The 13815-nt window shown below is 42.6% G+C and overlaps 1 protein-coding gene across 2 annotated transcripts in view; it reads right to left on the bottom strand.

Annotated features, from left to right (window-relative positions):
• LOC311011829 (glypican-6-like) overlaps positions 1-13555 on the bottom strand; it is a 125127-nt gene extending 111572 nt beyond the window's left edge. For both annotated transcript variants that reach the window (XM_084006975.1, XM_084006976.1), the window contains exon 1: positions 12613-13555. In XM_084006975.1, coding sequence (XP_083863101.1) covers positions 12613-12817 — 205 coding nt within the window. In that variant the 5' untranslated portion in view covers positions 12818-13555. The remainder of the gene's footprint in view (positions 1-12612) is intronic.
• Positions 13556-13815: the final 260 nt, after the last annotated feature.

Genomic DNA, 13815 nt, shown 5'->3' with positions numbered 1-13815 from the left:
GAAATCTTGTGCAGACCAGGCCCTCGGGTTCCAACTGCATTTGGTGTTGGTCGTAGTAGTAGTATTAACAGTAGTGGTAGTACTAACAGTAGGCCACCAGAGGTTAGGCTCTACAGGTGGAAGAGGCAGCGGAGCTGAGTGGTACACAAATAAAATGCCTCTGCCCCTCTTTGGGTTATTCTGGATTTAATCCAACTAGCCTACAAAAGCAGGTTATAACCACATGATCCACTCAACTGCCAGTCCACCACCACCAGCTCACCTCCATTCAGCCCACTGATGCGTTGGTACCATAAGTACCCGCTGCATGTATGAACGTAGCAGTATAGTGTGCACACAGTCCAGCTAGAGTCGGCCAATAAAGGCTACAGGCCAAGCCAAGTCCCAGTGTCTTGCATGCCACCTGCAGGTAAGGGGCAATTCAGCTTCCGGCTAATTTAAGGTGGGCAGACCTTTAAGGTGGACCAGCTATTGTCATTTTAGTGACAGCATCCTGCCCAGCTTTTATACATAACCAAATTAACTGCCAGATGTTTATATTTAAAGCCCTTAAACAGTTTAGCGCTTTTGCTCAAGGACATGGTTTAGCTTGCTTTAAAGTTGTTGCAATCAAAGCATCTCTGCTATTGTCATGAAACATCCTGCTGTTTGTTTATTACTAAGCAGAACAATCGCAGCTTTCACAATGTCTGGCACGCATGCTAAATGTGCACACATGTTCTTGGTCAATCACATTCTTGATGTTAATTACTCAAAACTATCCCAGTTCAGGAATGAAGCTCACTCTCGTCTTTAAGAGGTTTGGTAAAAACAAATCCTAGTCCTAGTATATTTCAGTTCATCCAGCTTGCTTACAATTTTAGGCTTGGAGGGAAGAGGTAGAGACATACGGTGAGGTTAAAGCCATGCACTCGTGCTCTGGATTCATCATGCTAACTGGTGCATGACTCCTAAACACAACAGCTGGTGGTCTGAAGAGCCCGCGGTAGAGCCCCGGGGTGCGAGATGACCAGCCCACTCATTTACTGGCAGCTTACACAAGGGACAGGAAACAGCGGGGTTCTGGGCACAGGAGACGAGGCTGGCTTCCTTTCACATTCTAGCGGCCTCCAAGAGCCAAAGAACGAGGCTGCGCCAAGAAGCATCACAATGGCAGATGTTTCATTTGACACATGAAGAAATTTAAGGGGCCCAAAAGATGTAAACACTGGACAGAGGCTCATTAACCCATCCGTTCCAATAAGCCTTTCCAAAAAGCTTGCAGCGCCTTCCCAGCAGGCCTTGAATTAATAAAGCTGGAACTATGGAGACCGGAGATATTCTTTCTCAAGCCTCATCAACCTCCTCAGTTCTTCATACTGGTCCTCTCCTGCCAGTGAGGTAACATGAGCGTGTCACATTTTTCATGACAGCGAGGCCCCCTGGAGATGCACTGTGTGGCCCCATTCAAGTCAGTGTTGTGAGCCAACTGAGCCTAGATGTCTTTCCCTGCAACGCTGCCCCCCGCTCTCATCAGCTGCAAAGATGGGTGATTTAAATGATCTGCTGGTTCAGACTGGTTCTTCTTTAGCAATTTGCAAGTCCTACATCCAACAGGCATCATTACGAGCCGATTTAATCCAAAAATACCATATGCATTGCTGTCAATCAGTCAGAATGCATGTAGTTATACAATGCTATCAAAGGTCACTAAGATAAGATAAGATAAGATAATCCTTTATGAGTCCCACAGTGGGGACATTTACAGGGTTACAGCAGCAACGAGGATAGTGCAAATAGCAACAAAGTAGGGCAAAATACAATAAAAAAATACAAAAATAATGGACTATGTACAACAATGTGCATTTGTACATACGTGCATATGTATTAGCAGGTGTGTGTGTGTGTGTGTGTGTGTGTGTGTGTGTGAGCGAGAGCAGTGCTGATCGAAGAGTCTGGCTTCCGCAGGAAGGAAAGACCTTCATACACCGCGGGTGTCTCAGCCTATAACTGAAGGAGCTGCTCAGTGATGTTATATTAATATTAATAACAAGATAATAGTACAATGATCCACAAATTGTTCAAGCAAACTGCATTTTTAGCCCCAGCTTAGGAGCATTTTGACAATTTTTAATATCTCAATTGCAAAATCTCTTTTGCCTTCTCCTCACTTATAGTGTTGTTTCAAAATCTAATGTACAATTTATGTATTTATTTAGTGCCCGGAATCAACCATCATAAAATCTATTAACATCAGTATAATTTCGGCTCCCACAGATCACTGAGTAAAAGAAACACATTGCCTAAACCGCTGTAATAAGGAAATGAGACAACACAGGTTGAAGGAGCATAGGGCACACCTCTGACACATGCGGGAGTGTCATTATATCCCCCAGGGTGTTTCACTCCAAAGCTTATTATTTAACGTTATAATTAAAGCCCAGAACTGTGACCCGAGGTTAAGATCAGCCCTCTACATTTTTGCATTAACATAAAAATAATAACGGTCTCAAATTAGTCTCTCCACCTCAAAGACGCTAACGAGATCACACTAAACCGGGTCATGAACTTGTGTAATCAGTATAAATGTCTTAATTTATAACTAGAACAACATGCTTCTTTGCATGTCTTGTCCTTGCTCACAACTACTGCTCTTCGAAAACACAATTTACCACAAATCTGTATCCTTTTAAGGGTGTTGCGAAGTTGGCACTGTGATTTCCTATTGTCTCGTTACTTAGGAGGCGGTATCATCTATTCACTTGAGAAATGCAGTCATGCAGTTGGAACTCTCTCGTTACGCCCACTGGAACAGCACTGTCATGACATTATTGAACGTGAATGTCAGTTTACTGATTGCACAATTTGGGACCACATTGTACTGTGCTGTCAAAGAATATTACGTTGACATGTTTTTCCCGTTGTCCCATTTGCAAATGTTGATCAAGTGCATACGACATCCTGGGGCGTGTGCTCTTGTTTTGAGAGAAGGAGGAGTATCATACGAGTTCTAACTGCAATCACAGAGTGAACGCTCAATGAACCTCCGCTATAACAAGGATAGAGGCTGCACAAAAGCAGCACCTACACAGCGTCACAGTCAAAAATATCCTCCTTTCCTGCAAATTGTATTACAATTGAGATCCTTTTTCCAGTCATGAAATAGTCTGGTTAGGTCATATTTTGTAGAAATAACTATCCCATTCACATTTACAGTACACACAATAATAAATCATTGACACCAGCTTTAGCAAATGCATTGAAATCTTGAGCTCCGCCACACGCAGTGTGAAGGTTAGGTTCCATGAATCCTTGGTGACCACCAGAGACGATATGTGGTGACCATGAAAACTCTCCGCTCAGCCATAAGTTGATTTCACTTTCGAGGTAAGGTGCTGCCGGGATTAGAGAGAGAATGTGACATTGCCTTGTGCTTCGTGTCCTGGCGTACAAGGTCATGTCAAAGATTTCTCTTTGGTCTAGAGGACAAAATTAATTGATTTTTTTTTCTGGAGAAAGGAAAAGAAGTGTTGTTGAGATAAAACTACAGACTGGGACCAGACTCAGCTGAGAGTATAATTAATTAACGTACTCAAAAAGGTTGACATTGTGTTAAAGGTGGCGTAGTGTTGTCACGATACCAACATTTTGGTACCGGTACCGGTACCAACATGTGTTTCGGTACTTTTCGGTACTTTTCGATACTTTTTCAAATAAAAAGTGAACGCAAAAAATGTCATTACTGACTTTATTTTAATAGAAAATCTTAGAACAATAACATATTAATCAGTAAATAAAATAAAATACCACAAAGACAAGCTTTTCTAATGCACACAATTTAAAAAATGTTAAAATATAAATACAATAATATAATATAAAATATAATAATATAAATAAACCAGCTCTTTTTTTTTTCTTCCAGAGCTACTTTTGTTAAGAGTGAAGGGGGGTGGCGCTTGCTTTTAGCACTGAATGTGGCTTTTTTTCCTGAGTAAATGACCTGTCGTTCCCTGAGCTCAGTCTGCAGGTCTGGGTGCTTGTCCTTTAAGTGTTTGGCTAAGTCGGAGGTGTTTCCGCCGTTAGCCATGCATGTCTTTAAACATCGTTTACACAGTGGCGCATCGGTGTTAACTGCCTCGCTTTGCGCATTTGTTTTTAAGCTAAATTACGGCTATATCGCACTTCGCGGAGCTGGTTTGTCCGCAAGTTGCGGCGTGGTGATGGTTGCAGCAGCCATTCTCCTCTCCTTGCTTCGCTCGCTCTCTCTCGCGCTCTCTCCAAGCTTTCCTCCTGCTCCGTTTGTTGCTACCGTCCACGCTGCTCGCTAACTTGCTAGCGGTTTCCTCCGGCTTGCTTGCTTTTTCCTTTTATCTCTCCAAGCTGCGGCTCGCTCCTCGTCCTCTCAGCTGTAGTTACAACGCGGTGACGTCACGTGGCGAGTTCGCCGCGCTGTTGCGGGCGCTGCCAGCGGCGCTGCAAGTACCGGTCCCGTCCAAATGCAATATAGTACCGTTTTAAATGCCTCAGTACCCCGGTACCAAATTAGTACCGGTATACCGTGCAACCCTAGTCTGGCGACATACTAGAGACAAGAAAACCTGAAAATACTAACAATGAATTGATGCCACACGGAGTATGTGTAGCTTATGTCTGATATAACTTACTCAATAGTGCCATAAAGCTCCAGTGTTGTCCAAGAAGATTTCTATGAACATGGACATAGTTGTATTGTATACTTGGTTCAATTCCAGATATATTCTATTTGAGTAAAGACTCAGACCCCAGAATAATCTTTTTCAATAAGAATCAATGGCCTTGAGGCTGAGAGCCACAGTGGGGCTGTCAAAATTAACTCGTTAGCAGGACGATTCATTTGTGGAATTAATGCGTTAGCTTTTTTATATTTTAACTGTGTAACTGACAGCAGGTTAAACAGTTAATAGCCCTACTGCAAACTCTCCTTTTGGATCAGGAAAATACGAGGTTGAATGTTTTCAAAGTTATTGTTAGAACTGTAATGGTATTATTCAGTACTCATATCAGTACTGACATGTAAGTACTTGTACTTCCCACAACAATATACAGAGAACATGGTAATTTTACATTAAAGTTGACCTCGTTTTTCAGTCCGTCCTTTTTTTACAATCTGACTCGTAAAAGAGTAATAAGTGAATCCAAATATTCCATTTTCTGCTCGGTGACAAAAGTGTGTCTATATTTAGAACCTGAATGATGTTCACAGGCCTTAACGTTAGCCACTGATGCTCTGCTGTGGCGTTCTTTGTACTAAAAAAATGTCTGTATGGAGAGTCTGCACCATTGATTTTCATACATCAAAAGCCCCCCCAGCACGGGGGCCTTTCAGCGGTAGAAGCTGTCTACGCTTCTCCAACACAACAGCAGTATCGTTGTCAAGTTTGGAACGCCATCACCACCACTGTTGTTGGCATCTGTTGACAGCGTCTGATGTTTCCATGACAATTTTGGCACACCGTGTTTATCTGTGCTTAATGCTTGTTTACTTCTGAGTCTCCGAGGGCCGGCTTATTTAGCAAATTACCTCAGCCATTACCTCTGAAAAACAAAAACAACAAGTCCCAGTGTGAAATGTATTTGTATCCCTGACACCTCGATTTGACATATCCACGTGGGGTTTTCCCAAAAGTGTCGCGTGGCGTGCATCTCTCTGAGCCTCATCATCGGTGTCAAGCTTGGGACTGCTATTCAGAGATACCCTCCAGAGGCAGAACGTCTCTGCGGGTTCACAGAAAGACCAAAGCAATAAACACAACTGAACGCCTCGGTTCTTTCACATACATACTGTACAAAATGACAGCAAGAAAACCACAAACACAATCTTAGAAGGTGACGATAGAAGTGATTAGTCTGTGTAGTTTAGGGCTAATATAAATACAATTTGAATAGTAAAACAAATCAGTACTATTCGAATGCTGAAATTAGTATTCCATTTTTTGTATTTCTTTTTATTTAGAAACGTGACGACCTCTAGAAGCGATGCAGTCATGACAAAGACGCACTCATGCTGCTTACTGCTAGCTAAATCGACCCGCGTCTCCGTCACCTTATTCATTTGGAAAGAGACCAACAGCAGGATGTACGTGAAAAAGTGAAAGCAGAGCTGGCGGTGAGACAAGGAGGACGTAGCCATGGCAACGGGGACACAGCGTCCCCAGGAAAACGGCAATGTGGTTGTTTTACTTTCTTAATTATTACTTATCTAGAAAGCTGTCACCTGTTGATAATTCAACATATTGATTGGTAATGTTTTTGGAACGCCCTCTAGGGGACAGGAAGTAAACCACATTGTCAATAACACATTGACAGCTCTAGTGTAGTTAACAGTATAGCATTGTTACCAGTAACCATTAAAACTCGCCCACTGTTCTCACATGTCAACAATGACCACCCCCACACTGACAGAGAATTCCCAGGGGGGAACACTTTTCCCAGCGGAGAAACACCGTATGTGACTTTTCCTTCTGTTACCTCCCGCGGCAGTTTTTCCTCTCACCAATGTATTAACAAGAGAGGCAAAGTTTAACGCCGCTTCTCTTTTTTTGTAGAAACAAGCATAAAAAGGCGGCACGCAGTGATATTTCTGTGCAACACAAACAGCGAGTCAGATCTCTAATCCCTCAAATTCAGATGGATTACACCCCACCCGACTCCCTTCTCGTGTCCCTCGCAGAGTTACCGTTCGAATCAGGATTTTGAGCCGAGGATGCTCTCCATGTCTATATGTTCTCTCATACCGAGTTTGTTTATTCTCTCTGCACTCACTTCTAATCCCCAAACATAGAATCACATCTATCCATACACTTCTTGCTGTTATTTTTCTTTAGGCTTGAGAGGGTGCAGATCCTTAATCCCACCCTCCATTACTGATTTAGGCCAGCGGTTGATTGAAAACTGGGGGAGGATAGCAGTATCCTACGCTAGCCAGACGATTTTCAAACTACTCAGGAAACACTATCCGTGGTGCTGAGGACGGACTGGCAGGAAGCTTACAGACGATATGTATTTCAGGCTCACACATTCTTCAGGTAAATACGACCGCCAAATATTTTCCTCTGCCAAATCAAACAAAAAGGTGCACGAGCACAGCTGTATGATTCACACTCACGCCTGTCCTGGATGCTCCATCCACACAGTCTCTATCGCCCAATGAAAACAAAAAGACTTTGGACGATGGAGGTGCAAAACCAAAGAACGACGGGGAAAGTGAGGCTAAAGTGCTACACACACAAACACACAGAGCCTAATCTCCCTCACATCTCATTAAGGGTTTTCTCTGAAGATGTATACAGGCTGGCCAGAGACTTATTTCCAATTTGGCAGGGCCAAGAGCATCTTAATGGGCTTTGGAAAAAATGCCCGGCAGAATTTTTATATGGATATTTGCTCGGCAAGGGCTTTCAGAGAAGTATTCCCACACTTTTACTGCAGGTCTCATGTCATTTCATTATTTTGTGATTAGGCATCTGGCTGCAAACACATCTAAAATTAGCCCCAAATGTATTTTGCATACCTGCCCTGCATGTAAAGTCAATTTAAAATCGTTTTAGTGAAACAAACTGTTTTGATTATTCTGTCATTCAACGATCATCACAGAAACAATGAGACAGATCGTTTGTACAATAAATTGCTTCATAACTGAATTCTTGCAATGGAATCTTGAGGGACCACAGCAATAATAAATTGTACTTACAGCTTTAATTATTGTAAATTGTGTCATCTCCTTGAATCATTTGCAATTTCAACAAATTAAGTCTGATCCCACAACATTTATCTAATATGGAGTGACGTGGGCTTAAACTTAAAATACATGTGAATACAAGATTGAGTCGTTTTAAAGTTCTGATAAAACTGCATCTTAAGTAATCCTCGGAAGAATCGTACATTTGGGATGTTGATAAGTGTCTAAGACGGTCTATTTTAAGAGCTACAGTGTCAAGAAAACTCAAATGTTGTCAATATTAATTGTGCTGCATACAAAAGGTTCACAGGGGTTCTTCAGTTCTTCAGTCAGCAACAGCAAAGATGTCTCACATCTGGGTTGTGTTTAAGGGAATTGGGGAACTGCATAGCATCTCACAACCTGCGAAGTACAGATTACAGTGATAGCTGCAGCCCGAGGATCTCACAAGAGGAAAGAAATGAGGCTGGATTGTGTACCAGCTAATAACTGTTCAGTTAAAGAGAGATCAAATAATATTCTTTCGACGAACCCCAGAGGTAATTGTTATTCTTGAGAAAGAAAATATAGAAGAGCACTGCATTAATAGGAAACCGCAGCACATCAAGTGATTTTGTTTCAAAGTCGAGGCAAAGAGCCGAGTCCACCCATGAGAGTCCCGACTGCTGTGTGCGTAGATGTTGATATTAACGGCAAAGCCTCAGAGCAAGCGCTCCCTGGCAGGCGCCTGACTGAAGCATTCAGAGGCCGTTGTGTTTATGAACAAAGGGCTGACAATCAGGCAGCATTGTGGGCATGACACTACAACTAACGTCTGACACATGCACACGGGGGTGATCTTCACAGGCATGCTGCACTGTGGGCCGACATACTGTGCAGAACGCCAGCCATGCGATGTTACATTGACAACATGGACACAAGAGCGGAGGACTCAGGAGCCCGGCCCGGTGCAGTTTAATGAAGCTGTCCACCACTCATTTTTCACTCGCATGTTTTCGGCAGGATCACTCCATCTGACCCACCTGCTCTTTGCGAGGAACACTGGCAGACTTCCGACATACCTCGAGCTGTATGAAATACATCTCTGAGACCAGTAAGGTTTCTCTAACTGGCCTCTTCTTCCCACTGTAAGCCAACTGGGGCACTCAAGAGTCTTCAGGCGAACAGAGAAAGTAGTACTCCTTAATCAATGAAGTGCGTGGTACGGTTGACCTCTAACCAAGTCGGATAACTCGACCACTTACATTATGTATGCATCGGTGTCAAACACTTATTTCAATTGGAGAATAAAACTTTATATGCTGATAACAGCCAGGCAGCAGCAGGAGTGCTGTCAAGTGTTATTTCACGGGGTCTTTAATAGTTGCTAAGATTATTATCAGGGGTTAATCACATGCACGGAGCAGAAGTGGCCCTCGTTATTGGAGCCTCTATGTGAAATGGTGATGTATGTTCCAGTGGGACCGGTGGCTCCGTCGGCCGCTATGGGAGCCCCGCTTCCACTGAGGATCATGAGAAGTTGGTCAAACATACAAGCGGCCGTCGACCTCTAATAACTTCACATAACAACTTTACAGATTTAGATAAAAAGAGAGCAAAAGCCACACAAAAATGACCTAGTGTCCTGGTGTAATCCTTGAAACATCAATTTGGGGGTTCTGCTCTGATGGTTTACCAGGTTCTTTATGTTCTAGATACGTTTTATGGCTCTGACTGGAGCCCGTGAGACACATTCATACGCTGCTGTAATATTTCAAGAATGGACGGCCTTTAGAATTTAGAAAGGAGCTGTGTAAATATGCTTATTCAAAAAGGGACTAATACAAAGAAAGGCACTTAGTTCCACAAACAAACACTTTTACATAATAAGGTGTTATATTATCTATTATATTTAACTAACAATTCATGCTGTTCAAGTATGAAATGTATGTTTGAATAAAGTTAAAAAGCGGATTACATAATTAGACTATTCTATTTTCAAATGCAGAAAACTTGCACCTGTGCAAATACATCTCAGCTTTTCATTGGCTGTATAATTATTATTAATATATGCAAATGCAGGCTCACAACCTGAGGTAGCCACTTCTGCAGAATGATTAAACCTGTGTGTTTAGTATCTAGAGGCATGATAGCATGACATGGCAAATGTTGGACGGATGAGCGCAAATGCTGCACATGCTGCTTTCCACACCGTTTGTATTAGCATAGCTAATTAAGCATAATTGAGTGCTTTCTACTATCCCATCTCCTGAGGCTTAGATCTTTTTTTATGCGAAGGTTATTTGGAGACAACAAATCCAATTACAAACAGTGTACCTGCTATAGATGAATTGTAATTAGGATTTGATCAAAGCTCCAAAAGCCATTCTGATCTATAATGTGGACAAATGACCTCTGTTTCTGAATTTATCTTGCTGAAGTTCCAAGCAGACAACAAATGTGACATGACACAGAGGAATACTGAAAACTCGACCTAATCTGATAACAGTATGTCCAAGTATTTCCAAATCAGTCAGGAACCGTTATCGGACACAATCTAATTCCTGTTGTTGTAAATGGAACCCATCCAGCGCTCCGAGCGGAGGCCAACAACACGCTGTAGTCAAATACTGGAAAACAACAGGGTTTTCTCTCCTATAAGAACTGTTTCACTAAACTCAAACAGCTGCACAAGTGAAGTCCAAGATCCTGTCTCCGGATAAAATAAATGAATCAAAGGGGAATGAATAAATAAGCACCAAACATTGAGCCAAATTGTGTAATGCAATTCATAATATATATAATATTGAACGCAGTGTGTATATATATCAATAGTATATGTATCAAGCTGCATTCAATGGCTGATGTCCCTGTAGCTTACTATGCTTTGAAATATCAGAAACACAAACTAAGATAAAAAAACAAAAAAATAAAAGCACCAGCTCTCTATTACTGCATCTAAACCTTTATCATGTACCTATTAAACATGGGAAAAATAATCTGCACATGAACTATTTACAGTGTGTGGTCTTTTTGATTTGAGTCATCTGCTGATGCTGATTCTATGTCGCTACCAGAAGAGAATAAGTGTGGGAACAAAAAGTTACCTTTTACATATTTTACTGCAGCTCCTGATGGACATTTGACTGGTGAACGTACAGCACAGTTCCATCACTTCGTTCTTCTTCACTTATATTATTCACATTCCAGTGCACAGAGCTTCATTAAGTGACTTCACCAGACAATGAGAGAGAATGATTTAAACATCAATCAATCCATCCAGAAACACCACCTCAGCTCCATGGGTCTACAATACGAGCATAACAACATTGACGTTATCTCATATGGGAAAAGTAGGTTGAAAGTTATTGCCATAATCAAGAAGAGCTACAACAGCGAGGTAAATCTTTAAACTGTTAAAAATGGTTGTCACCAAACATCTCTGAATGCAAGTGAAGGAGGCAGTGTGAGCGAGGGTATTTTTGTTTTCTATTGTGTCGACCTCTACAGGTGTGCAAAAGTTTGCTCTATCATGAAGATACAACTTGGCTTATTTTTGTCAGCATTATAGCAACATATTATTATTATTATTATTATTATATTGTCCATTTTCAAAAAAGGTCTGATTAGTAAATTAGACCACTGGACAATTCACGACACAGGCTTACAACTCTTGAAGAATGAAACTGGTAGAAGATGTATTGGTAATGCAAAGATCCCTCACAGAGAGAGAGAGAGAGAGAGAGAGAGAGAGAGAGAGAGAGAGAGAGAGAGAGAGAGAGAGAGAGAGAGAGAGAGAGACTTAAACACACAGACGTTCAATCATTAACAAAACTATCAAATTCCCATCCAGCCAAAATCCTGTTAAAAGCAAATAAGGCAGCTCTATGATCATTACTGCCTGACACTGCCAATTACCAATACAGTATCTCTATTTTGTCTGCAAGAGGCAAGTGTGGGATTAACTTGAGGCCTCTCTGCTTCCCCTCTTCCCTCTCGTGAAGCTGACTATGTTTACTGACTAATCTCCTTTTCCTGCTTTGACCATAAATGTGATTACCACCACACAAGAGATAATAAAACTCCATATCTCTGCTGTACCAAAGCACATGAATTAAAACCTAAGCTGTAGCCTTGAGGAATATCGAAAAGAAGAAGAAGAGGAGAAACCCTCAGCAAAAGCAGTATTTCGTGCTGAGTGCATACAGCCCCCTGCTGGTAAACAGCGTTCACTATTTAGCCAAGAAACACAACAAGCCTATGCTCTTCTGTTGAATGTGGGCAACAGGTATGCTGCCACTTTCAAAAACACATCTTCTGGTGGTCTCACCGTCATCCATCTAAGCAGCTCTATCCGTGAATGCTTTTGGGGGCGGCTGCAAATAAATGACATATTGACGTCTCACATGCAAAGTCTTGGGCTTTTAGTCCTGGTGTTAGAAGAGTTATGTGTCTATTCATAAGCTGAGAGGGAAGTCACCTCTTCTGGGGTGAGAAATACCCCCCCTGGAACGGCTTCAAGGCCAAAACTGATGAAAGGCATGTGTACTTACTGGAAGGTACGGAATGAAAAGCAGCTGGTTGTGACACATCATCAAGCAAACATCAGGATCAAACTGACCTTTATCCAGCAAAACATAGTTACAATCTCCTGCAACGGCACGTATTTCATTATCCAAATACTTGCAATGAACCCAACAAACAAACCAAGTGAAGATTAGATGCAGTCTGAGTTTAGACAAAGTTCCTGATGAAATGTGGCATTTTGCACAGACACACTATAATGACTATCTGGGTGTTTCTAGTGGGGGGATTGTTGGTCGTCTCATAGTTGAGGTTGCAGTGTCGATCATGATCGAATTGTTTAATATGAGGGGGGAGGAGGGGGAGACACGTGGTGAAGGGGTGCCAACTGATGATTAGTCGATTTTGCCTACCTGATATTTCCTGATGAGGCACATTGACGAGGCTGAATCCTTTGGCGTTGTACGCTTGCCGAGCATCGCTGCAGCTCCGCGCTTTGCTCTCACCAGCAGACGACGGGGACAGCAGCGAGAGAGCACATAAGGCGACCTGCAGCCTCCACATCGCATACATGAGTGAAATCCTTGATGATGTTGCACTGGGAGATACGAGCTCCATCAGCGAGACAGAGAAAGAGAGAGGGAAAAAAAAGAATATCCAGCAAGGGCTGTTTGAAAGGTGTCTTCAGTGATCAGGATGTCAGATGTTAATGCAAAGAAAAAAGAAAGAATGATAATCACTCCCTCACTTCAGATGCTGGTACGTCCACCTCATTGCGTTAAAAAAAAATTCCCTCGAAAAAAGAAAAAAGACCCCCCCGCGAGTCCGAGTGCCTCCCAGCTTGAAGAAATCCGGTGTGAGAAGACAGTTGCTACCTGGTGCTCTCTGTGCAAACAACTTCTCCCGCACACACACAGCGGCGGCGGCGGCAGCAGCCGTGTGTTCGTGTCAGCGTGATGGGAAGCGGAATGCAACGGAGACGCGCGCGCTGCACAGCGAGCAGAGCGCACGAGGGCAGGGCAAAACATGGAGTGGAGCGGCTGCGACTTCAGCTGCTCGGATCCAGAGGACGCGTCTGCTGCCTGTCCTCCGTCTTTATGCGTCCCCGGTAATGCGCACCCGCGCACCAGCGCGCGGAGGCGCGGTGGTGGAGGCGCGGGGGGGACCTGGAGGCGGAGGAGACCTACACACACCGAGCCCGTCCGTTTGTCTTTTAGTCCACCAACTCACACAGCTGCTTCCTCGGTGTCTTTTGGTGATAATAACCTCCGCAAGTATTATGAGAAAATATATCAAAAACACACTAGAGGGGTTTATTTTCAGCACAAACACACCGCTTAAAAACACTGCGTGCGATGTTTCCTACTTCATTTTTTTATTTTTACTATAATTTCGTAATTTTAGGGTGTTTACTTGATCTCCTTAAGCCTCTTTTGTCCACTGTTGCCTGAATGACACAGCATATTCATATGTGCAAAACAAAAAAGCAAAACAAAAAAACAATGCTTTCAGTGGGGAAGAAGTGTTTTCTGGTGTATTTTTTATGAAGATGCTTTTACCTAATTTAAATTCACCAGCCACAAATAATGCATAACCTATGGCAGCGGAGATCTGGC

This window comes from Eutrigla gurnardus (genome assembly GCF_963514095.1).
Source record: "Eutrigla gurnardus genome assembly, chromosome: 1".
NCBI lineage: Eukaryota > Metazoa > Chordata > Actinopteri > Perciformes > Triglidae > Eutrigla > Eutrigla gurnardus.
This window is presented reverse-complemented; position numbering and strand designations above follow the sequence as displayed.